General features: G+C 34.4%; 1 protein-coding gene across 6 annotated transcripts in view; it reads left to right on the top strand.

The window, feature by feature from the left end:
• The window catches only part of IQCH (IQ motif containing H), a 212212-nt gene that overhangs the window by 76401 nt on the left and 108721 nt on the right, over positions 1-27090 (top strand). For all 6 annotated transcript variants that reach the window (XM_047074896.1, XM_047074895.1, XM_047074900.1 and 3 more), the window contains 2 exons: positions 18439-18518; positions 20320-20358. In XM_047074896.1, coding sequence (XP_046930852.1) covers positions 18439-18518; positions 20320-20358 — 119 coding nt within the window. The remainder of the gene's footprint in view (positions 1-18438; positions 18519-20319; positions 20359-27090) is intronic.

The raw sequence follows: 27090 nt of genomic DNA, 5'->3' as shown, positions 1-27090 counted from the left end.
AGTTTGGGGCTACTATGAACATTTGGGGCTACTATGAACAGCTGCTAGAAATATTTGTGTACAAGTTTTTTTTTATGAATATATGTTTTCATTTCCTTGGGATAAAGGCCCAGGAGTATAATTGCTGGATCTTATGGTGATTGTTTGTTTATTTCCTCTACATACATTTAGAACGACATCAAATAGTGTTAGAATTTTTGTTTCAACCATCAAATATAATTTAGAAAATTCAAGAGGGAAAGGAAAATCTACTGTTTTACCTATATTTTTGCTTATCATGTTCTTTCTTCCTTCCTGATGTCAAGATTCTTTCTTTTATCAATTCCTTTCTATTTAGACAATTTTCTTTAGCTATTCTTTTAGAGTTGGTATACTAGTGAAAAATTATCTTCATTTTTCTTCATCTTAGAATGTCTTAATTTCCCCCTTTATTTTTAAAGGATTCTTTCACTAAATATAGGATTCTGGGCTGACAGTGTGATTTTCTTTCAGTACTTAAAACACAAGTCGTGCCACTTCTTTTGGGGCTCCATGGTTCCTGATGAGAAATCCACTGTCATTTGAATTGTTTTCCCCCTGGAAAGATCTTGTTTTTCTCTTGCTGACTTCAAGAACTTTTTCTGGTTCCAGGTTTAAAAAAAAATTTTTTTTTTAACATTTATTCATTTTTGAGAGACAGAGAGAGAGCGTGAGCAGAGTGGGGGCAGAGAGAGAGGGAGACACAGAATCCAAAGCAGGCTCCAGGCTCTGAGCTGTCATCACAGAGCCCAATGAGGGGATGGAACTCACAAACCTTGAGAACACGACCTGAGCTGAAGTCAGAAGCCTAACCGACTGGGCCACCCAGGTGTTCCCAAACTGGGTAATTTCTATTTTCTACCTAGTATATCATTGATTCCTGTCTCCCCCTTCATTCTGTTGTTGAGCCATCCACTGAATTTTGTACTTAGATGATTTTGTACTTGTATTTTTCAGTTCCAAAATTTTAATTTTTTTTCTCATTATATGTTCTATCTTTGTATGTGTGGAAACTTTCTGTTTCTTGGCTGAGATTTTATATTTTTTAATTTGTTTCAGATGATTTTTTAATTGTTTGTGGAAGCATTTTTATGATGTCTTCTTTAAAGATTCTGTCCAATAATTCTAAGATCTCTGTCATCTTGGTGTTGGAATCTATTCATTGTCTTTTTAATTTAGTTTGAGGTCTTCCTGGTTCTTGGTATGGTGAATGACTTTCAATAGGAACTTTGACATTTTGGGTATTATGCCATGAGACTCTGGTTCTTATTTAAATGTTTTAGCTGGTTCCTCTGACACCTATTTATTCCTTATGCATTTGAGGAGCAAGCCAAATTGGTGGTGAGAACACCTTGGTTATGTATTATTTGATTTCATTTGCTAATATTTTTACCATTTTGTTCCTCTGTAAGGCTGGCCTAAATTTTCCTTTCCTTTAATGTTTTCCTTTTGCTTTAGTATCAAAGGTAGTCTTGCCTCAATAAGTGACTGCTATCTTTTTATATTCTCTGGAAGAGTTTGGATAAAATTGGTATTATTTCTTTCCTAAATGTTTGGAAGAATTTGTCAGTGCAACTATTTGAATCTGTGGTTTTCTTTGGGGGTGTATTTATATTTTTAGGTTTAATTTCTTTAACAGGACTATTTTGATAATCTCTTTTGTCTGGGTTGGTTTAGTAAATTAACTTTGTCCAAGAAATTTGTCCATTTCATCTAAAATCTCAAATTTACTGGAATGAAATTATTTACAATATCCTCTAATTATTTTTGTAGTATCTGTAGGATCTGTGATGATGTGTTTTCATTCCTGATGGTTACTTCTGCCTTTCTCTTTTTTGTTGATCAACCTCTCCAGTTTATCAATTTTATAGTAATTTTTAAAGAATCAAATTATGACGCTATTGATCCTTTCTGCTATATTTTCTATTTAATTGTCATCTGCTCTTATTTTTATTATTTCTTCCTTCTATTTACTTTTTTGGGGTTTAATTTTCCCTTTTAAAAAAACTTATTGGTAATATACTTAGGTCACTAGTTTTCAACTGTTATTTGTTTTTGATATAAAAATTGAAGGTTATGAATTTCACACAAAGCACTATCGTAGCCAGAAAAAGCCTTGTTTGTTATATCATATTTTCATTATCATTTAATTTAAAATATTTCTAATTTCTTCTTTGACCCATGGAATATTTAGAAGTGTATAGATTTCAGTACTTTCTAGTTATATTTTTTATTACTGATTTCCAACCTAATCCCACTGTTTAGAGAACACACACTGCATGCTTTCAATTATTTGAAATCTGAGTTATTTTATGACCCTACCATGTGATCAACTTAGGTGAACGTGCATTTTTTTATTTGTTAGGTAGGGTATTCTGAATATATTCAATTAGGTCCATTTAATTATGTTACTCAAATTTATGTCTCTGTTAATTTTTTGCCCATTTATTCTATCAGTTTTTTTGTTCCTATTACACATACTTATAATTTACTCCTTTACAGAGGGAATGTATTTTCTCACCAAAAGAATTAAGTGCACAATGATTTTAAGCAGGAGTGCACAGTTTCTCTAGAAAGGACCAGATAGGAAATATATTATAAGCATTGCATACCACATACAGTTTCTGTAATGTATTCTTCTTTTTTTGTTTTGTTTTGTTCTGTTTTGTTTGCAACCCTTAAAAAATATAAAAACCATTCTTAGCTTAAGGACCGTACAAAATCAGACCACAGGATAGATTATACCTCTGGACCATAGTTTGAAAACCCCTGACTTTAAGTATTAAAGTTCAGTGTGTTCCAGTAATTATACCAAGAGCCAAATGAAACAAAAATCAATGCATATATTTGTATGCCTACTATATGCCCAGATTCCAAAATTTTATTCTTTGTCTTTTTAATATTAAGAAATATCTCTGAGTTCTTTTTTCCCACTCTGAGATCTTTTAATGTAAAACAATTTTTCTGGAATCACATCCTCTGGAACATATTCGTTCTATCATCACAACCACTTTCCTCATCTTTGTCAAAAATTAACCTTAACTAAGTGCTTCTGGCTGCATTACTAGAGTCTTTTGAATGGTGGCAGTGTCAACATTCTCACAATCACTTATTTCTTCTACCATTCTACTTACAATTGATTTCCATTTCATTTTCAGCACTATCCACTTTTGTCCCTTTGCTACACTTTCAACCGTTAGCCAATTCTTTTTTTTAAGTGTTTTATTTGTTTATTTTGAGAGAGAGAGAGAATGGGGGAGGGACAAAGAGAGAGGGAGAGAGAGAATCCCAAGTAGGATTCACACTGTCAGCTTGGAGCCTGATGCAGGGCTTGATCTCACAAACTATGAGATCATGACCTGAGCCAAAATCCAGAGTCAGACACTTAACTGACTGAGCCATCCAGGCGCCCCACCAATTCTGTCTTTTAATTATCCATTTTTGTAAAAACCCATGTGGCTTTATCACTGAGACAAGAAGGCAATACTACCATATTCTTTGCAGTCTGTATGTGAATTCAAAAATAGATATACAGTGACCAATCACTGACAGACAATGATAGATATGACAGTATTGGTTTCTAATCATGATATGCATCTGTCATTTATATAGTGATTTTTGGAACAAAGATCTAGAGTAAAGTTTGTGCTTTATGTAATTACTCACAGTTAATATACCGTAGTAACTGGATTTGGACCATGTTTTCAGGAGACTGGTATTTAATTAAACTGTGGTAATAAATTTGGGCATACTGAAACAGTGCAAAGTAAGTACTGCCTGTATATTAAATGTGAATGGTCTAAATACACCAATTAAAAGACACAGATTGTCAGATTGGATAAATAAGCAAGATTCAACTATATGTGGTATACAAACAACTCATTTTAAATTTAATGACAGAAAAAGGATAAAATAGAAGGAGGAAGAGAAGTGAAAAATCTTCCTTATAAAAGAATCCCTAATAACATATAAGTACTTGTTCCTCCATAGAGGAGGTGTAGCTTAATTCTCCCTCCCTTGAATGTGGACTGGATTTACTGACTCATACCCAAGTAACAGAGTATAGAAAGGGGAAAAATAGAAAATTTACAGTTGAGAAACCTGGAAAGCCCTACCTTAACCAAATGCCCAAGGTTAATATCACCAATAATAAGTTATGTTGATAGTTTATGTCCTCTGATATGATGTGATGAGGAGAGAACGTCATTATCTGTAGTGTTCTACCTAAAAACCCATAACTCGGTCTAATCATGAAAAAAAAATCATATAAAGCCAAACTGAGGAAATTCTACAAAATACCTGACTAGTACTCCTCAAAATTATTATTGTCATGAAAAATAAAGAAAAAATGAAAAACTATCTCAGACTAGAGGAGACTAAGGAGATTTGTTGACTAAAGACACCATGATACCCTGATCAGATCTTGGAACACTAAAAGGACACTGTAAAAACTAGTGAATCTGAATGAAGACTGACATTTAGTTAATAGTAATGTACCAATGATGGTTTCTTAGTTTTGACAACTGTGCCATGGTAATAAAAGACGTTAACATTAGGCAAAATTGAATGAGGGTATACAGCAACTTTTCTGTAAATCTAAAATTATTCCAAATTTAAAGTTAGTTTTTTTAAAAAAGTCAAAAATAAATGATGGGAAAAGGCATCAATTAAATGTAAATTTAAAATTAATAAAAAGGAGATCAATGGGAAAGCTATACCATGCAAAAAATAATCCAAAAAATCTAAGTTGCCTCTATTAATATCAGACAAATGACACAATAGCAAGAATAAAGAGGGATATCAATGATAAAAAGTCCAATTCAGCAAAAAAACAAAAGAATCCTGTGTATGTACCTAATAACAGAGATTCAAAATACTTGAGGCAAAAATCAATAACAATATAGATAACTTGAACAACATTAACAACCTATTTTAACACATTTAAGGAATTAAAACAAACAGTTGAATGCTCACTCATTTCAAATGCACATTCAACAAAATAGATTATTCTGAACCATAAAAAAAATCTTACGAAACTTAAAGGAACTGAAATTTTACTAAATATATCTCTGACTAGAGCATATTTAAACCAGACATGAATTAGAGAAAAATATCTAGAAAATTTCCCAAATATTTACAAATTAAAGAACATACTTTTAAGTAACTCATTAGCCAAAGAGTAAATCACGAGGACATTTAAAAACATTTTGAATTGATGCAGAAAAAGCATTTGACAAAATACAGCATCTTTTCTTGATAAAAACCCTTAAGAAAGTAGGGATAGAAGGATCATACTTCAAGATCATAAAGGCCATATATGAAAGACCCATTGCTAATATCATCCTCAATGGGGAAAAACTGAGAGCTTCCCGCTAAGGCCAAGAACACAACAAGGATGTCCACTCTCACCACTGTTATTCAACTTGGTGTTGGAAGTCCTAGCCTCAGCAATCAGACAACACAAAGAAACAAAAGGCATCCAAGTCAGCAAGGAGGAAATCAAACTTTCAGTATTCACAGACAACATGATACTCTATGTGGAAAACCCAAAAGACTCCACCAAAAAACTGCCAGAACTGATACATGAATTTGGCAGAGTTGCAGGATATAAAATGAATGTACAGAAATCAGTTGCATTTCTATATACCAATAATGAAGCAGCAGAAAGAGAAATCAAGGAATTGATTCCATTTACAATTGCACCAAAACCCATAAAATACCTAGGAATAAACCTAACAAAGAAGTGAAAAATCTATACACTAAAAACCATAGAAAGCTTATGAAACAAATTGAAGAAGACACAAAAAAATGGAAAAACATTCCATGCTCATGGATTGGAAGAATATTGTTAAATGTCAACACTACCCAAAGCAACCTACATATTCAATGCAATCCCTATTAAAATAACACGAGCATTCTTCACAGAGCTAGAACAAACAATCCTAAAATTTGTATGGAACCAGAAAAGACCCCGAATAGCCAAAGCAATTCTGAAAAAGAAAACCAAGTCTGGAGGCATCACAGTTCCAGACTTCAAGTTATATTACAAAGCTGTTATCATCAAGACAGTATGGAACTGGCACAAAAACAGACACATAGGTCAATGGTACAGAATAGAGAACCCAGAAATGGACCCACAAATGCATGCCCAACTAATCTTTGACAAAGCAGGAAAGAATATCCAATGGAAAAAAGACAGTCTCTTCAACAAATGGTGTTGAGAAATTGGACAGCAACATGCAGAAGAATCAGCTTGGACCACTTTCTTACACCATATACAAAAACAAACTCAGAATGGATAAAACCTAAATGTAAGACAGCAAACCATCAAAATCCTAGAGGAGAAAACAGGCAACAACCTCTTTGACCATGGCTGCAGCAACTTGTTACTTGGCACGTCTCCATAGGCGAGGGAAACAAAAGCAAAAATGAACTATTGGGACCTCATCAAGATAAAAAGCTTCTGCACAGCAAAGGAAACAATCAGCAAAACTAAAAGGCAACCAACAGAATGGGAGAAGATATTTGCAAATGACATATCAGATAAAGGGTTAGTATCCAAAATCTATAAAGAACTTATCAAACTCAATACCCAAAAAACAAATAATACAACAAAAGACATGAATAGACACTTTTCCAGAGAAGACATCCAGATGGCTAACAGACACATGAAAAGATGCTCAACATCACTCATCATCAGGCAAGTACAAATCAAAACCACAGAGAGATATCACCTCACATCTGGCAAGATGTGGCTAAAATTAACAAGTCAGGCAACAACAGATGTTGGTGAAGATGCAGAGAAAGAGGAACCCTTTTGCACTGCTGGTGGGAATCCAAACTGGTGAAGCCACTCTGGAAAACTGTAGGGAGGTTCCTCAAAAAATTAAAAATAGAACTACCCTAAGACCCAGCAATTGCACTACTAGGTATTTATCCAAAGGATACAGGAGTGCTAGTCTGAAGGGGCACATGCACCCCAATGTTTATAGCTGCACTATCAACAATAGCCAAATTATGGAAAGAGCCCAAATGTCCATCAACTGCTGAATGGATAAAGATGTGGTCTATACACACACACACACACACACACACACACACACACACACAATGGAATATTACTTGGCAATCAAAAAGAATGAAATCTTGCCATTTGCAACAATGTGGATGGAACTAGAGTATATTATGTTAAGAGAAATAAGTCAGTCAGAGAAAGACAAATATCATATGACTTCACTCATATGGAATTTAAGAAACAAAACAGATGAACATAAGGGAAGTGAAGCAAAAATAATATAAAAACAGAGAGGGAGACAAACCATAAGAGACTCTTAAATACAGAGAATAAACTGAGGGTTGTTGGCAGGGTGGTGAGTGGGGGGATGGGCTAAATGGGTAAGGGACATTAAGCAGGACACTTGCTGGGATGAGCACTGGGTGTTATATGTAAGTGATGAATCACTAAATTTTATTCCTGAAACATTATTAATAATAATAATAATAATAATAATAATAAAGTATTAAAATATTTTTAATTGAATGAAAATAATAAAACATATCAAAATTTATAGAATGCAACTAAAATACTATTTATAGATAAAATTATAGCATTAGATGCTTATACTAGAAAGGAAGATAGATCTCAAACTAATTATCTAAGTTCCTACTTCAAGAATCTAGGAAAAGAAAAGCAAATCATACCCAAAGCAAGCAGAAGGAAGTAAATAACAGAAATGAAAGTAAAGGAGCGGCTAGGTGGCTCAGTCAGTTAAGTGTCTGACTTTGGCTCAGGTCCTGCTCTTGCAGTTCATGAGCTCGAGCCCTGCCTTGGGCTCTGTGCTGACAGCTCAGAGCCTGGACCCTGCTTCAGATTCTGTGTCTCCCACTCTCTCTGCCCCTCCCCTGCTTGTCCTCTGTCTGTCTCTCTCTCTCAAAATAAATAAAAACATTAAATTTGTTTTTCAAATTTAAAAAATAAAAAAGAAATGAAGGTAAAAAGCAATGAAATTGAGAATAGATAAAAATAGAGAAAATTACTGAAACCAAATCTGTTTCTTGGAAAATATCAACAAACTTGGTAAACCTCTAGCCTAACAAAGGACTACCAAAGATAAAAAGAGAGAAGGAACAAATTACCACTATCATGAATGAAAGAGGCGTCATCATTACAAATCCTATAGATATTTAAAGGTTGATATGGGAAAATTATAAATACCTTTATGCCCATAAATTGGACACCTTAGACTAATGGACAAATTCTTTAAAAGACACATGCTACTGAAGCTCATCAAGAAGAAATAGATAACCTGATTAGTCCTATATCTATTAAGGAAATTTAATTTGCACTTAAAAACTTTCTCAGAAAGAAAACACAAGTTCCAGATGGCATCCCTGGTGAATTCTACCAAACAATCAAGAAAGAAATATTACCAATTCTACTACAAATTCTTCTAGAAAATAGAATACAACACTCCTCAGACCATTTTATGAAGCCAGCATCACCCTGATATCACAACTAGACAGACATTAGAGGACAAGAAAACCACAGCCTATTCTTCTTCATGAAAATAGATATAAAAATGTCCCACAAATATGAGCAAATTGGAATCCCACAATATTAAAGAAATAACACATCATGACCATGTAGAGTTTATCCTAAGAATGCAAGACTGTTGCAACATTTAAAAATCAATCAATGTAAATCATCGTATCAACAAACTGAAGAAGAAAAACCATATGACCATCTCCATCTCAACAAATAAAAATAAAATAAAATTCAACATGCATTAAATAATAATTTTAAAAAACCTAAGGGAAATATAATATAAAGGAACTTTCTCAGCCTAATATAGGACATCTACAGCTAAAATCATACTTAATAGTGAAAGATCAACTGCTTTCTATGTAAGATCAGAAACAAGGCAAAGATGTCTACTTTCACCACATATATTTAACATTGTATGGAAGGTCCTTGCCAATACAATGAGGTAAGAAAAAGAATAAAGGTATGCAGATAGAAAATAAAATTTAAACTGTCTCTATTTGTAAACAGCATGATAACTACAAAGAACATTTGAAAGAATCTACAAAAAAGCACTAAGAGAATGAATAAGAGAGTTTAGCATGGTTTCAGGATATCAGATTAATACATAAAAATTAATTGAATTTCTATATACTAGAAATCAACAATTGGAAATTGAATTTTAAAAAACAATGCCAGGGTCCCTGGCATGTTCAGTCAATAGAGCACGTGACTCTTGATCTTCGGGTCAAAGGTAAGCCATGTTCATGGATTAGAAGACTCTATATTGTTATGTTAATCATCCAAAGTTGTCTATTAATTCAATGCAATCCATATTAAGATCAATCGAATATATGGGTAGAAACTGACAAGCCAATTCTAAAATTTATATGGAAAAGCAAAGATGCAAAATAATTTTGAAAAAGAAAAGTAACGTTGGAGAACTTAGGTTATTTGAGTTAGTATAAAGTTCTAGTTATCAAGACAGTGTGGTATTAGCAAAAGGATGAATATTGAGATCAAGAGAACAAAACAGAGAGTTCAGGAGTAAACCTACACAAACATGCTCAATTTATTCTAAACAAGGACATGAAGGCAATTCAATGGAGAAAGGATAATCTTTTCAGCAAATGGTGCTGAAACAGTTGAAATAGTTATTTAGAGAACCTTGACCCATACCTTGCACCATGTATAAAAATTTACTTGGAATAGATCATAGAACTAAATGTAAAGCCTAAAACTAAAAAAAGCTTTTAGAAGAAAACAAAGGGGGAAATTTTTTGTTTCCTCAGATTAGGCAAAGATTTCTTAAATACCACAAATCCATGAAAGTAAAAAATTAACATATTGGACTTCATCAAAATTTAAAATTTCCTCTCTTTGAAAGACAATATTAAGAAAATGAAAAGAAAAGCTACAGATGATGAGTTAATATTTCAAAACACATATTTGACAAAGAATTTTTGTCCAGAATATACAAAGAACTCTTATTGAAACTCAATAAGAAAATAAATAACCCAATCACCTATTGGACAAAAGACTAGAACAGAAATTTTACCAAAGAAGATATACAGATGGTAGATTGGTAAATGAAAGCGTGCTTAACATCATTAGATACTAGGGAAATACAAATTAAAACAAGTCTTAATATATTTAAGATAATTAAAATCATACCAAGCTTCTTTTCTAACCACAATGGTATGAAACTAGAAATCAATTACAAGAGAAAAACTGGAAAATTCACAAATATGTGCAATTTAAACAACCAATAGGTCAAAGGAGAAATCAAAAGGGAAATTAAAAAATACCTTGAGAGGGGCGCCTGGGTGGCGCAGTCGGTTAAGCGTCGGACTTCAGCCAGGTCACGATCTTGCGGTCCGTGAGTTCGAGCCCCGCGTCGGGCTCTGGGCTGATGGCTCAGAGCCTGGAGCCTGTTTCCGATTCTGTGTCTCCCTCTCTCTCTGCCCCTCCCCCGTTCATGCTCTGTCTCTCTCTGTCCCAAAAATAAATAAACGTTGAAAAAAAAAATACCTTGAGATAAAAATTGAAACATAACATGCCAAAACATACAGGATGCAACAAAAGCAGTTCTAAGTTCATAGCAATAAACATATATACTAAGAAAACAGAAAGATCTCAAATAAACAACCTAACTTTATACCTCAAAGAACTAGACAAAGAAGAACAAACTAAGTCCGAAGTTATAAGGAAGGAAATAACAAAGATCAGAGTGGAAATAAATAAAATAGAGACAAAAACGACAAGAAAAAATATCAATGAAACCAAGAGCTAGTGTTTTGAAAAGATAAACCAAATTGACAAACCTCTAGCTAGACAAACTAAGAAAGAAAAAGAGAGAAGACTCAAATAAAATCAAAATGAAAGGGGAGACATTACAAATGATGACACAGAAATACTAAGGATCATAAGAAATTATATGAACAGTTATACATGAAAAATTAGATAACCTAGATGAAATGGATGAATTCCTAGAAACATAAACTTACCAAGTTTGAATCATGAAGAAATAGAAAATCTGAAGAGAACAATTACTAGTAAGGAGAATGAATCAGTAATCAAAACTTCCCAGTGAAGCAAAGTCCAGGATCAGATGACTTCACTGGTGAATTCTGCCAAGCATTTAAAGAAAATTTATACCAACCCTTCTCAAATTCTTCCAAAAAATAGAAGAGGAGAACTTCCAAACTCATTTTATGAAGCCAGCATTACCCTCATACCAAAGCAGACAAGAAAAGAAAATTACAGGCCAATATTCCTGATAAACATAGATACAAAAAATTCTCAGTAAAATATTAGCCAATTGAATTTAACAATGCATATATAGGCCCATACACCATGATCAAGTATGATTTATTCCTGGATAAAGGATGGTTCCACATATACAAATCAACACATGCAATATACTACATTAACAAAATGAAGGATGAAAATCATATGATCATCTCAATGGATACAGAAAAAGCATTTGACAATATTCAACATCCTTGCATAATAAAAACTCTCAACAAATTGGATATAAAAGAAATTTCAACATCATAAAAGCCATATATGACACCCCACAGCTAACATTGTACTCAATGAACAAAAGCTAAAAGTTTTTTTTCCCTAAGATCAGGAACATGACTAGGATGCCCACTCTTGCAACTTTTATTCAACATAGTTCTGGAAGTCCTAGCCAAGGCAACTAGGCAAGAAAAAGAAATGAAAGATATTTAAATCAGAAAGGAAGAAGTAAAATTGTCTCTGAAAATGACATATTCTATATATAAAATTCTAAACACACCACCAAAAAATGGTTAGAAGTAATAAATGAATTCAGTAAAGCTGTAGGATACAAAATCAATATACAAAAATCAGTTGCATTTCTAGACACTAACAATAAACTATCAGAAAGAGAAATTAAGAAAATAATCCCATTTACAATAGCATTAAAAAAGAATAAAATACTTAGGAAGGAATAAATTTAACCAAGCATGTGAAAGATCTGAAAACTATAAAACACTGATGAAGGAAATTGAAGAAGACACAAGTAAATGGAAATATATTCCAAATTCATGAATTGGAAAAACTAATCTTGTTAAAATGGCCATACCACCCAAAGCAATCTATAAGACTTGCCATTCCAATGGCATTTTTTTTTTTACAGGGATAGAAGAAATAATTCCTAATACTCAGAAACTCTGAATAGAGAAAGCAATCTTGAAAAAGAAAAAAGCTGAAGGTATCATACTTCCCGACTCCAAACTATATTATAAATCTTTAGTTACCAAAACAGTATGGTATTGACATTAAAAACAGACACATAAATCAATACAACAAAGAGCCCAGGAATAAAACCATGTTTTTATGGTCAATTAAGTTTTGACAAAGGATCCAAGAACATACAATGGCAAAAAGGATAACCTCATCAACAAATGGTGTTGGGAAAACTGTACCTCCACATTGAAAAGAATGAAACCAGACCACAATCTTATACACAAAAATTAACTCAAAATGGATTAAAGACTTCAACATAAGACCTGAAGCCATAAAACTCCTAAGAAAGCACAGGGGTAAGCTCAATGATATTTTGGATTTAAAACCAAAAGCAAGGATAACAAAAGCCAAAATAAATAAATGAGTTGACATCAAAGTAAAAAGCTTCTGCACAGAAAAAGAAACCACCAACAAGATGGAAAGGCAACTTTTGAAATGGGATAAAATACTTGCAGCTCACAAATCCAATAAAAGGTTAATATACAAAATATATTAAGAAGCACATACAATTCAATAGCAAAAAAACCAAATAACCCAATTAAAAAATAGGGAAAGGACCCGAACAGACATTTTTCCAAAGAAGACAAAGGGCCAACAGGGATGTGAAAAGGTGCTCAACATCACTAATCCTTAGGGAAATGCAAATCACAACCACAATGAGATATCCCTCACACCTGTCACATGGTTGGCATCAAAAAGACAAGAGAACAAATGTTTGCAGGTGGTGGACAAAAGGGAATCATTGCATACTGCTGGGGAAAATGTAAACTAGTAAAGCCACTAGGGTAAATAATATACAAGTTTCGCTAGAAATTAAAAGTAGAACTACCATGTGATCAGCAATCCCACTTCTGGGTATACAGCCAAAGGAAACAAAAATCATGATCTCAAGAGGTATGTATTCCCATTTTCACTGCAGTATTCATAATAGCCAAGATATGGACACTATTTAAGTGTCTGTGGATGGATGAATGGCAAAAGGAAATTTGACATATATTTGTGTGTGTGTGAATATAATGTAATATTATATTATATTATATTATATTATATTATATTATATTATATTATATAAATAATATTATATATTATAATTTATATATTATATATATTTATATATTATATAAATTATAATAATTATTTAAATTTATTATTTATATTATTTATATTATTTATATATTATATATATTATAATACATATTATATAACATATATAATATATATTATATAATATATATTATAATATATAAATATATATATAATTATATAATATATATATAATATATAAATATATATATAATTATATAAATATATAAATATATAAATATATAAATATATAAATATATATTTAATATATATTTAATTATATAGTATAAATATTATAAATATATATATAATTATATATATAATATATATAATATATAAATATAAATATATAAATATATATATAAATATAAATATATAAATATAAATATAAATATATAAATATATATATTATATATAAATATAAATATATATAAATAATATAATATATATAATATTATAATATATATATAATATATATTATATATTATATAAATAATATTATATATTATAATTTATATATTATATATTAATATATTATATATAATATATTAAATATATTATAATTAATATATTATATATACAAACATTTATAATATTATGTAAATAATATTATATACATATTATATAAATAATATTATATACATAATATTATATAAATAATATAACATAATATAATGTTATTCAGCCTTAAAAAAGAAGGAAATCCTGCCATTTGTGACAACATGGAGGGGACAACATGAATCTGGAGGGTATTATGCTGAGTGAAATAAGCCAGGCACAGAAAGACAAATGCTGCATGGTATCACTTATATGTGGAATTTTTTTAAATGTCAAATATATAGAAACAGAGAATATAAAAGTGACTGCCAGGGATTGAGAAGTGGATACAGGTTGGTAAAGGGTACAAACTTTCCACTATAAAATGAATAATGTCTGAAGATCTGATGTAAAACATGGTGACTATAGTTGATAATGATATAGTGTATAATTGACATTTGCTAAGAGAGAACTTAAATGTTCCCATTAATTTTTAAAAAATAAATAAATATGTGAGGGGCACCCGGATGGTTCAGTCGGTTTAGCGTCCGACTTCGGCTCAGGTCATGATCTCGCAGTCCGTGAGTTCGAGCCCCGTGTCAGGCTCTGTGCTGACAGCTCAGAGCCTGGAGCCTGTTTCAGATTCTGTGTCTCCCTCTTCCTTTCTCCTCCCCCACTCATGCTCTGTCTCTCTCTTCTCAAAAATAAATAAATGTTAAAAAAAATTTTTTTAATAAATAAATAAATAATAAATAAATAAATAAATAAATAAATAAGTGAGACGATGTACATGTTAACTAGATGGGAAGTAATTCTTCCACAATGTGTGTGTGTGTGTGTGTGTGTGTGTGTGTGTGTTCTCAAACTCCCACAATGTACACTTTAAATATCTTACAATTTTGTATGTCAATTATACCTCAATAAATCTGAAATTAAAAAAGAGAGGGCACAAAGAAATAATATTAAGATGAAAAAAGATACATAGAATTTTTTTTAAATTGTCGTATGATAACTTTATGCCATGTATTTTTTAATGAAATGAGAATTTTCCTTGAGAAATCCAAATTGTCAAAATTAACTCAAAAAAAAGCAGGAAACTCAAAGAAAATGATGCCATTAGATCATTTGAACTGGTAATCAAAAATAGATTTCTGTGTTAAACAACACATGTGGGTGTGTGCACACATGTATGCACACAGAAATATACCAGAAGGAAAAAGTCCTCAGGCCCTTTTATAGGCAAGTTCTACTAACTTTAAAGGATCACTAACCATCATCTTAGACCATTTCATAGAAAAAGAAAAGAAGAAAAGCTTGCCAACTGATTTTATGAAGCTACTATAGCTATGCTACCAAAACTGGATGAGGACAGTGCAATAAAAAAATACATGGGTTGGGGCACCTGGGTGTCTCAGTCAGTTGAGTGTCTGACTTTGGCTCAGGTCATGATCTCACAGTTAGTGAGTTCAACCCCTGCATCAGGCTCTGCACTGACAGCTCAGAGCCTGGAGCCTGTTTCGGATTCTGTGTCCTTCTCTCTCTGCCCCTCCCCTTACTTGTGCTCTGTCTCTCTCTCTCTCTCTTTCTCTCAAAAATAAACATTAAAAAAAAATTAAAAAGAATACATAGGTCGATCTCGGGAACACAGAGGCAAACATTCCAAATAAAAGTTAGCAGTATGCTTTTTTACCTTCATCATGATAAGGAAGGATGTGAGGCAGACTCAACATTAGAAAAACCAAACAACACAATTCACCACATTAACAGATTAGAAAAGAAAAATCCTATGATCATCTCCATATATGGGAAAAATAAAAAATCATGTAATGCAATTCAACATTAATAAATAGGTGAAAATCTTGGAGCAGAGTAGAAGTAGAAGAGGATTTTCTGACCCTGATTATTGCCTTGTTCAACCAAAACCCCGGGCCAACAATATTCTCAGCAGTCCAGCTTTAGGAGGATTCTATCTTTCCATTAAAAGCAGAGACAGTTCAAGAATGACCACTACTGCCACCATCATTGAACATTGTCCTTGAGGCCCTACCACAGGCCATAAGACAAAGAAAGGGAGGAGTACTAGCCAGGAATGTATGGGACTGCAATATCAGAAATCCTCACTTAACAGTGGCTTAAACAATGAGGAGTTCCTTGGTCTCACACATAAGAAATCAGGAAGCAGGCAGCATAGGGCTGGTGGTACTCATCAAAAGAATTGCAACAGCTCTCTTTCTGCTTTACCTTCTTTAGCATGTTTGATTTCATCCTCATGCTTGCCACCTCATGGCTCTTCCACGGCTCTTGCAGATCTGGGCCTTGATGTACACATTCAAGGCAGGAAGAGGGGAAAACAATCAGTCTCTTCCCAGAAGCCCTGATAGATTTTCCCCTTACATCTCACTGGTCACGTGGCTACTGTTAGCTATAAGAAAGGCTGGGAAAGTGAGGGTCCAGAGATAGGGTTAGGTTTAGGCTTAGGGCTAGGATTTGGGGCATATGTACACTAAATTCTTCATATAGTAAGTTATGCTTAGTCCAATCCATCCATGAAAATTCTGTTCTTTGTTGGATATTAAATATATTTACTATTTGGGGCATATTTATACTAAAACATTATTTGTTGTTTACCTAAAATTAAAATTTAACTGAATGTCCTCTAAAATTTTTTTTTTGCTAAATCTGGCAACCCTAGGAGCTGGACAGATTGAAAAAAAAATGAAGTTCTAAAATTAGCAAGAAAGAAACGGGGATGGCTATTGGGCAGGTACATATCAGTAACTACCATAAAGGCATACAGGTTTGTCCAGAAAGACAAGATTTTTCCCCCCTGACACTAACTCCAGCAAAGTTTATCATACAGATAAACATTTTCCAGAAGGGAAATCAGGTAACAAAATATAGGCAGTACCTTATGATACAATTCCATTGAAAATGCAGACCATTCTTCAAATATATGTGTCCCATAAAATCTAAGGCCACATAGAGTTATAATTTAGTGACAGAATTTCTGCAAGTAACTAAGAAAAATGTTTAAAAACTTTTTAGATATACCATTAACTGTGGATTATCCATATGAAATTACAAATCTTTTATATCTTTATTCTACCAAATTTCATTAAAATTTTACTAAAATGCTCTAAAAATTATGCCTACTTAAAAACTTGTCAAGCTGCTGTTTTGTCTGAACATAGGAATTTAACCCAAGATCCCACTTGTCTGCAGGAGCCTGATAGTTTAACAAAAAGTATACCGAGCCTGCAGACAATAGGAACAGTAGCCTTTACGGGTGAATCTGTGGATTTAAAGCAGCCTAAGTACAGGGTGTGCACTGGTCTTCAGAAGTGGGAGGGCAGGAGAGTACAGAGGTCAAGGCAAAACTTACAGGCTTAGAATGGAGTCTTCACTGCCCAAGCTTAGGGAGGGTGCTGGTCAGTTTTACAGTCAGGGAGTCTTGCTGGCAGCCAGGAAGTCTGAAAAGCAGGTCAAACCAAGTTGCCTTTGGTGGAGGTGAATTTTAGTGACAAGACTCTGGAATTCGTGCTACTTTTTAAGAGATGGCTGAAGAAATTGCTTGCAGCCAACTTGAGACAACATGAGACAGTTGGGAGCCCATGGTGGGATTCCAAATTGTATACTGAGGTGCTGTTTTTGATCAGTATCTGTCCTTTCTATATGGTTATTACAAAATGGACAGAGAAGGGGTGCGCTAAGACAGTTGGGAAAAAAACCTCACTCTTTTGACTCAATTAACTGTTTAATTATTTTTGTTTTCTTTCTTGGAGACAGTAGGGTAAGGATTTTTCTCCCCTGAGAATTTCTCCCCTGACTTGAATCCCCTCAAGTCAGACTTGAGCTATTTGTAAAGGGCAGTTGGATTTGCTGCCAGGCAACAGGAGAGATGTGGTTTCTCTCCCGAGCGCTGTCTGTCTAGCAGGTAGACCTACCCACCTATGGACCGCATGTGTGCTCTAAAAGTTGTTGCTTATAGATTTCATTAATATTGTTATTATAAATATTATTTCAAAAGTAATATTTACTGTGTTCTTTCACTTGTATTATTTCGCCCAAGCCATTTAAATTCTTCAGAATTGTCTTTTTTACTGACTACACAGAATAGTCCAGCATAGGTAGTTATATTGTAACCTATTAAATGAACTTGGGAATATGGCTATTTAAAAAGATCTTATAGTGAAACATTTTTATATGACAAATATTACTCTCTAATTTGCCTGCTATTTTAAAATTTGCCTTTTCATCTGGGCAGTTTGCATAAAACGAGCTGATCTTATATTCTGATGGAACAGTTGCCCTCCCATGCTTTTTGCTTTCCTTTTGAAGTCCGTGATCACAAATGTTTGATTGAATTGATACAGGCAGGGCTGAGAGTGAACAGTCAAAGGGTGTCAGAGCCATTTGACTTTCAAGTGGCAAACCCAATAACATCCACCCAATGACTCAGCCTTTTTCTGGAAGAGGTAACATTGCATCGCCTCTGTCCACAGCCCCTTTCGGTACACCTCAGAAACCACAGCTGATTCCAGTGGAAGTGAAGAAGGTCTCTGCCAAGAAACAAACATCAAAGGTATTCATGCTTCTAACAAAAGAAAACTGTTGTTATTTACAATGTTCTCAGTGAGGTTTTTGGTAGTGCACACATCTGATAGAATTGTACCACTGACATAGAAATAAATACTTCAGCTGTTGAGATGCATTTGATTTTTAGAGGGGGATTGCTGTATAAGTAAACTCTAGCATTACATTATCAGTGGGGTCTTAAAAAATTCAAGCATGTCACATTATTGTCACATTAACTAAATGACTGGGCCAACCTATATCGCTAGCTGGTCCAGGAGTCTGGAATACAATAGCTATTGCTTTGTATCCAAATTCACATTGCATAGGGTATGTTATTATGAGGTTTTACTCGACTTCATTTGTCTTTAAGCACAGGATAAAAAGCAAGCTCTCCAGTTTTGTCCAGATATCCTAATGAGGAAAGAGAAGAAATTCTGTATTCTCTGACATTAGGAGCTCACAGTACAACATAATTAATCCTCATGGAGATTCTCTGGGTTTAAAGGTGCTGGACTTTTGAAGCTTGCTTTCTTATGTTTATGAGCCACAGAGTTGTGATAATTGAAACTTTTCACCAGAAAAAGGAGACAGCTGGCAGTGTCTTTTTCTGGGCTTACCCTATGTGGTCATATTTACAGCTGCTCCCATTAGAAAAAAAAAAAAAAAAAGAAGGAAGAAAGAGAAAAGGAAGAGTGGCAGAGAAGAAATGAATCCTACTGTGTCTACATAGACTGTTACCTGCTCTTCCCAGACCTTCATCTTAACGCCCAAATCTTCCTCAAGATGTTTTCCCTGGATTTGCAGCACTGGTGGGCTGTGCCCCCTTAAGAGATTTCCAAGCTGTTTATGTACCAGCATGTCATGTGACACCCCAGTTGCCATGGCAAATATTTGTGTTTCATGAAAAATGTGGGTAAAAAAAAAAAATCAATGTAAATGGCCAAATCCCTAGACAGACAGGCCTTCGGGCTAATGTTTGGCCTGCACCATGATTGTTTCAAATTCAGCTGTTTAACAGGCTGTGCACAGGCCACGGGCTAATGTGCATAATGGGAACAGGCGGGGGCACCTGTTTTGATTCTCACCATGTTTGAGCTCTCAAGTTCCACAGTGTTATAGACAACAGATCTACAGGTAATACAAACATGACCAGGTCTCGTGCGGTAATCGATCTAACTCCAAAAAAAAAAAAAAATTTTTTTTTAATAATGACATTTTCCCAGTGCTAATTAGCCCTGCCTTTTAATTTCCTCTCTGTTGACTTCACAAAGCTTTCTCCCTAGTGCTGGAGCAGTAACATTTAAAGACTCTTTCCTGTGGTCCCGAATTGGTACATTTCTGAGTTGACTCTTCAATGGTAAATGTAATTATTCATATACTCTGTGAAAAGCGTCCTGGCATGGAAAAGGCTAACAGAAACACTGATAGAGCCAGAATGGACCTTGAATCAGCATCCCCGCCGGGCAGTGCGGTGCCCCACGGAGAAGCCTTTTCTTGTAAATACTTCTTTAAGTGTTCCCCAGAAGCGGGACTTGGCATCTGACTCTAGCTGTTTTTGTAAATATTTACTTTGTCAAACTCTTTCTTCAAGTCAAACAGGGCTCTTGGCAAGCAGAGCAGCATTGTCTGGGGTGGGAAAGGTCTTTCTAATTATTAGCTCCTGCCTGCATGGAGAGAGGGAACAGGCTGGCCCAGCGGGGGGAACTGGGGGGGAGGGGGTGGGGGGGAGGCTCTGTGCTTCTATTTGTTTTGTAAAATTGCCCATGAAAGTCATTTTGATTTAAACTGTGTCTCATTCTTCATTGTAGGGGAAAGACAAAAGGTCAAGAGGACATCATGATAGGAAGGTCTGTAATTTGTGTGACTAGTTGAAATTTGGGGTTTGTCACCTGATGTCCCTGCCTTTTGCTGCAGGGCAAAAGTATGGGAGGCAGGTTTGACAGCTGGAGACTGCAACAGAAGTTCTTTGGCTCTTCTTTTATAAAAGACATTAGATCATGTTTTCAGAAAAGGAAAAAAAAAAAGGTTCATTTAATGTGAAAAATCACTCCCTTTCAGTTTGGACTGAATTACTTCTCAGGTTTCAATCCAGAAAAGTGATTTAGCATACTCAAAATCTGGCTGAATCACAATGGTCTTCAACTTCAATCTGAGATTCTCATCTTTTAAAAGTACACTAAAAAGAAATACAAAATGAAAAAAATTCACTTGCCCCCCCCCAGCATGCACTTGTGTGTGTGCATGGGTGAGTACGTGTGCATTCATACACACGTACACATGCACCCACAGACTGCCTATGAACATAATTGCTAAGGGTATGGGATTTAGAATTAAGCTGCCTAAAACTAATAAGGTAACAAAGAAGTTGGAGGAATGAAATTGTTCCCACAAAGACAAGTACGTGCCAGCAAGGAACATTCCACCAGAGCCTGTATGAGTAATAAAAGTTCTGAACTAGAAGCAGGAAAGAGCTGGATTCTCCTCCTAATATAGGAATTTTGAGCAAGTCACTGAAATTTTCAGTGCCTCACCTCTTCCTCTGACAAGGGGGGGATAATAGCTCCTTTCTCATAGGTTTCTTATGAAGGTTGGTACTGTTAATATGTGCAGAAATGCTTTAGAACTATAAAGCACTTGTTATCAGAATTCACTGGTCTATTTTTTTTTAAGTTTATTTATTTATTTCGAGAAATTGAGCACGAGTGGAGAACGGGCAGAAAGAGAGGGAGAGAGAGAATCCCAAGCAGGCCCTGCCCTGTTGGGATAGAGCCAGATGTGGGGCTGGATTTCACAAACCATGAGATCATGACCTAAGCCAAAATCAAGAGTTGGACAATTAACTGACTGAGCCACCCAAGCACCCCCACTGGTCTATTTTTAAGGACATCTTCTAGGCCTCCCTTCCTCTGGGGATCTTATCAAAAAAAGAATTTCAGAGGGAGATTAGCCGCCCCTTTTCAAGGAAAAAGAGCCCACCTTTTGGATCTCCTTGTACTTCCGCAGAGCTGTGACTAGTCAGAGCTGTATTTCCAGGAGTGATTGCATACAGTCCTTCCGAAACCTAGACAAATTGCTCTAGGATAAACTAATCAATGCAATCAGAGCCTTCCTCCAGCTTCCCTTGACTTCTTGCTATGAGGAAATTGCGAGCTTGACTCTACACTTTAAAAATAGGATGTGCCTTAAGAACACTAAGGCATTCTGTATCTGGAATATGCATAACAGCTAAAGTTGATTGTGCACCGTCTACACCCACCCAATATGCTGTAGTGTCGTTGTCCCCAGGCCCACCCAATTGGTTTTTACCAACTGTGTGGAGGATCCAGAGGATACAGTGAGGTTCCGGAGTCTGTACCCTCCCACACACAAGGTTATGATCTTCCACATGGGCTAGTTTTCCAGATGTTACTACTACCATGACTATAACTACTACGGCTACTAACTACCACTACTGGAACCGCTACCACCACCACTACTAGTATGACTAGCAGCATACATGTGTCATGTGCCGCCTCTGTGGGGGGCACGGTTCCTATGCTTGACGTGGATTAGCTCATTTCATTTCACAACAACTCTATGCAGCACGTACTATTATTCTCATTTTACTGGAAGGACCTGAACACAGAGAAGTTAAGGTCATCCAACTAGTAAGTGACAGAGCCAGGACGCAGAACTGGACTCTGTGACTGCCAGAGCCTCAAAGCATTAGACATTTTTAAAACTTTCAATCATTTTTTATGGAAATCTTTCTAAGCGATACTATATCTCCGCCTTCTTAATGTAATCTAACATTTTTCTCTACCCGGTGTCTCGTATGCAGAGAACCCATTTCTGGTGTATTTTTTTGTTTGTTTCCTTCACTCTCAGGATGGTGCCTGTCATGTCTGCTTTCATTGGCTGTGACCTTAAGAGCCTTTTCTGTCTTCTAGAACATTAACCAAATAACCAACACTCAAGAAGTAGAAGGGTAAATTTGAGTCAGTCAGGTTCTGCACAAGGATCCAAGGAAGAAGATAATAAACAGTGGAAGAGTTTGTAGTTATTTCAAGAAATCTGAGGTCTTTATTTTCAGGGATCTAGTTAAACGCTTAAAGTTGCTAAAATTGCCTCTCTCAGCAAAACATCAATTTATTATCTCAAGGCAGGCATGCTAACAGCTATGTTAAGATCCAATTAATTTCAACTAATATTTTGATAATAAAAAATCTACTTTGTGGGTAAAAGAAGCAAACAAATGTATTTATTGGACACAAGGGTCCAGATTAAATTCATGAGTGTGTTTGCTTCCAGAAATGGGGAAAGGAGAGGAATGAGCTAAAAAGGAATACAGAGAGGATTTCAACTGTACTTTATGTGTTGATTTTTTAAATTTCCACATGTATATAAATATATAAACAATTTAAGCATATCTGAATTTTATAATAATAATTATAAATATTTAAAATATACTCTTTTGGGGAGCCTGGGTGGCTCAGTCGGTTGAGCGTCCGACTTCAGCTCAGGTCACGATCTCACGGTCCGCGGGTTCGAGCCCCGCGTCGGGCTCTGGGCTGATGGCTCAGAGCCTGGAGCCTGCTTCCGATTCTGTGTTTCCCTCTCTCTCTGCCCCTCCCCCGTTCATGCTGTGTCTCTCTCCGTCTCAAAAATAAATAAACGTTAAAAAATTAAAAAAATAAATAAATAAATAAAATAAAATATACTCTTTTAAAATATACAATGTTTATATATATTCTTGTCTTCTTTGTTTCATATATATATATACATACATATATATATCATATATATTTTATGTATTCTGTATTATCTAATGTTATCCTAAATCATCCTCATGGAGATTCCCCCAGTTTAAACTACTGGACTTTTGTAGCTTGCTTTCTTGTTTATGAGCCATGGATAGATAAATAACAGTATATGTTATACACAAAGCAAAGAAGACAAAAGATTAACAACTGCCCATGGTAGTTTTTTATTTTATTCTCTGTACTTTTCTGTATTTTCAAAACTTTTTCCAAATTAAAGAAGAAAAAAGAAAAGAAAATCCTATTTCATAAGTCATACCTCTGCTGTAAAATCACCTTTGATATAGAAAGAATAGGTTTGGGGGATAACCTTTTAATGTCAATTTTGGGGTCCTGTTGTTATATTATTACTCTCTTTAGTATCTCTCCAACATATGCCCTTGATCCTTATGTTAAAAAATTGTGATTATTTTACAGGTGAGTCAGCTGAACTATTTTAATCAGGCAACATGTGTTACAGTGACACCACCCCATCTAGTCTCACTTCCCCCATCTGTATAAGGAAGGGATTAGACCAGATCCATTTTCTACAGAACTTCCATATCCCCATAACACTCAATCCAAGACCCCCAGGAAAAGGAGAGAGGCCGAAGTGCCCAATAGGTGGGGCTCCAGGCCTCGCACACCACAGCAGCTGTGTTAAGTGTGTACCTGTTTAGCATCATAGATTATATGGTTTCTGAACAAAGTGTTTCAAGTTTAAAAATATATACTCTGAAAACCAGGGGGGCGGGTATCTAGGAGCAGCTTTAGGTTTAATGTGTCCTATCTACTAAAAGAAATAAGCCTACTTCTTTTTTTATTTTTATTGAAGTGTAATTAACATACAGTGTTAAGTTAGTTTCAGGCATACAATATAGTGATTCAACCATTGTATCCATTACCCAGTGTTCATCACATGGGTACTTTTAATCCCCTTCATCTATTTCACCCATCCCCCCACAAACCTCCCCTCTAATAACCATCAGTTCTCTATATTTAAGAGTCTGGTGGGGTTTTTTTGGTCTCTTTTCTTCGTTGGTTCATTTGTTTCTTAAATTGCATATATGAGTGAAATTATATGGTATTTGTCTTTCTCTGTTTGACATTACACCCTCTAGATCTGTACACATCATTGCAAATGGCAAGATTCTTTCTTATGGCTAAGTAATATTCCATTGTGTGTGAATATGAATATTCCATTGTGTGTATGAATATTCCATTCATTTCTTTGGGTGAATACACAGTATCATATGGTAATTCTATTTTTAATATTTTTGAAGAAATTCCATACCGTTTTCCACAGTGGCTCTACCAATTTGCATTCCCACCAACAGTGCAAGAGGGTTCCTTTTTCTCCACATCCTTGCCAACACTGTTATTTCTTATGTTTTTTTGTTTTTTAATTTTAGTCATTCTGACAGGTGTGAGGTGATATCTCATTGTGGTTTTGATTTGCATTTCCCTGATAATTAGTGATGCTGAGCATCTTTTCATATGTCTGCTGGCTATCTGGATGTCTTCTAGAAGAAAACATAGGTAGTAATTTATTTGACACTGGCTGTGGAAACATTTTTCTAGATATAGGTCTCCTCTGGCAAGGGGAACAAAAACAAAATTAAACTATTGTGACTACAACAAAATAAAAAGCTTCTGCACGGCAAAGGAAACCATCAACAAAACAAAAAAGGCAACCTATTGAATGGGATAAAATATTTGCAAATGATATATCCAATAAGGGGTTAATATGCAAAATATATAAAGAACTTATACAACTCAACACCCCAAAAAACACAAATAATCCAATTAAAAACTGGCAGAGGACATGAATAGACATTTTTCCAAATACGCCTACTTCTTTTTTTTATTTAAATTTTTTTATGTTTTTTAATTTAGTTTTTGAGAGAGAGAGAGAGAGACAGAGCATGAGCAGGGGAGGGGCAGGAGAGAGAGAGACACACACACACACAGAATCTGAAGCAGGACCCAGGCTCTGAGCTGTCAGCACAGAAGCCGACACAGGGCCTGAACTTACCGACTGTGAGATCATGTCCTGAGCGGAAGTTGGATGCTTAACTGACTGAGCCACCCAGGCTCCCCCAAATAAGCCTACTTCTTGAAGAGTGCAGCGTGCCTCCCTGGTGGGTTTTGTGCCCAGCACAAACCTGTCTCCTTTCTTGTCTTGCCCTAAAGGGTTAAAGAGAGGGTAGGTCATACTTTGGCAAGGATTAGAGAGCCCTGTAGCCTGGAGATACAAGATGAGATTCAGAAGGAAGTCTAGAACTGTTCTTTCCTCTTTTAGATTCACTTTCCCTCCTGAAACCTCATTTAATTTACATTCTTGAAGGAAGGAAAGGAAGAAGATTACAAAAACAGAAACAAAAACTGTGGCATCTTTTAAAACAATTTCCATTTTGTCTGATTCATTAGAAACTGCCACCCTCACTTAATGCATTTTTGGCATGAAACTTTCAAAGTGAATTAAAATTATACAGCTTTATGTGCAAAACAATTTTTTTCTTGCAAGAAGTAAATGACAAATTGTCTTTACCTCTCTTCATGACATCACCTAAATGTACATTGCTATTGCATGTGACTAGCAATTTTACTTATATAAACCAGAAAAAAATGTTAGGTTATCAGTAAGCCACAAAATAATCCTAATTTTTTTACTTTATCTTTTTCATTCATGAGAGTGTGATCCGATCATTCACAGAAAATTTGGGAAGTTCAGAAAGGAGGGAAAAAATGCCAAAGTATCCAAAAAAAAAATTTCCTGTAATACCATAACCCTTTGGCATTATTTAAATTTTTGGCTTGGCCCACTATTGGTATCATACAGTATATTCAACTGTAATCTATCTCTTTTCTCCCAACAATTTATCATAAGCTTTTATACATATGACTTAAAAGTCTTTATAAAATATTTTTAATGGCTACATAATATTCTGTCTTAAAGATATACCATAATTTTCTTAGCTATTATCCTATTGTTAGATATTAAATTATAAATGTCATTATATATATAATCATATATAATATATATCATATATATGTCATTATATATATCATATATATAAATGTCATTATATATATAATCATATATCATATATAATATATATAATCATATATAATATATGATTATAATTATATTATATTATAATTATATTATATTATAATCATTATAATTATTTTATATTTTATTTATATATTATTATATAAAATATATATTATTTTATATATGTATTTATATTATAATAATCATTAATATAATAATTAATTATATTATAATTATTTTAATTATAATTATTTTAGTTATTAATAAGCAATTAAATAATTTCCTGTTATAAATCAAACTGCCATGAACATTTTTCATATTTCTACATAAATCTTTGTACTATTTAAGCTACTTTTTTTTAGAGAAAGAGCAAGTGAGAGCACGTGAGTGGGAAGGGTAGAGGGAGAGGGAGAGACAGAATCTTAAGCAGGCTCCACGCATAGCATAGAGCCCAACATGGGGCTCAATCTCATGGCCCTGACATCATGACCTGAGCCAAAATCAAGAGTTGAACACTTAACCAGCTAAGCCACCCAGGCAACCCATAAGCTACTTGACCATTTCTTGGTCAAGGGTATGGACATTTTCAGATCCAAGTGGTCTGCTGGTGTTTCAAAACTCAAGCTGTGAGTTTGCAAATAACTTGTATGATCACAGAACAGTTTTGTGCTGTAAATCCAGCCCAAGTGGCTATGAATTTAAGTTGCACTATTCACTCCTTCCTTCTTTCCTTCCTTCCTTCC

The sequence above is a fragment of the Lynx rufus genome, unplaced genomic scaffold (genome assembly GCF_022079265.1).
Source record: "Lynx rufus isolate CCGP_SWC_20201006 ecotype Redwood Valley unplaced genomic scaffold, mLynRuf1.p SCAF_13, whole genome shotgun sequence".
NCBI lineage: Eukaryota > Metazoa > Chordata > Mammalia > Carnivora > Felidae > Lynx > Lynx rufus.
Note: the sequence above shows the minus strand (reverse complement) of the source record. Positions and strands in the feature narration are given on the sequence as shown.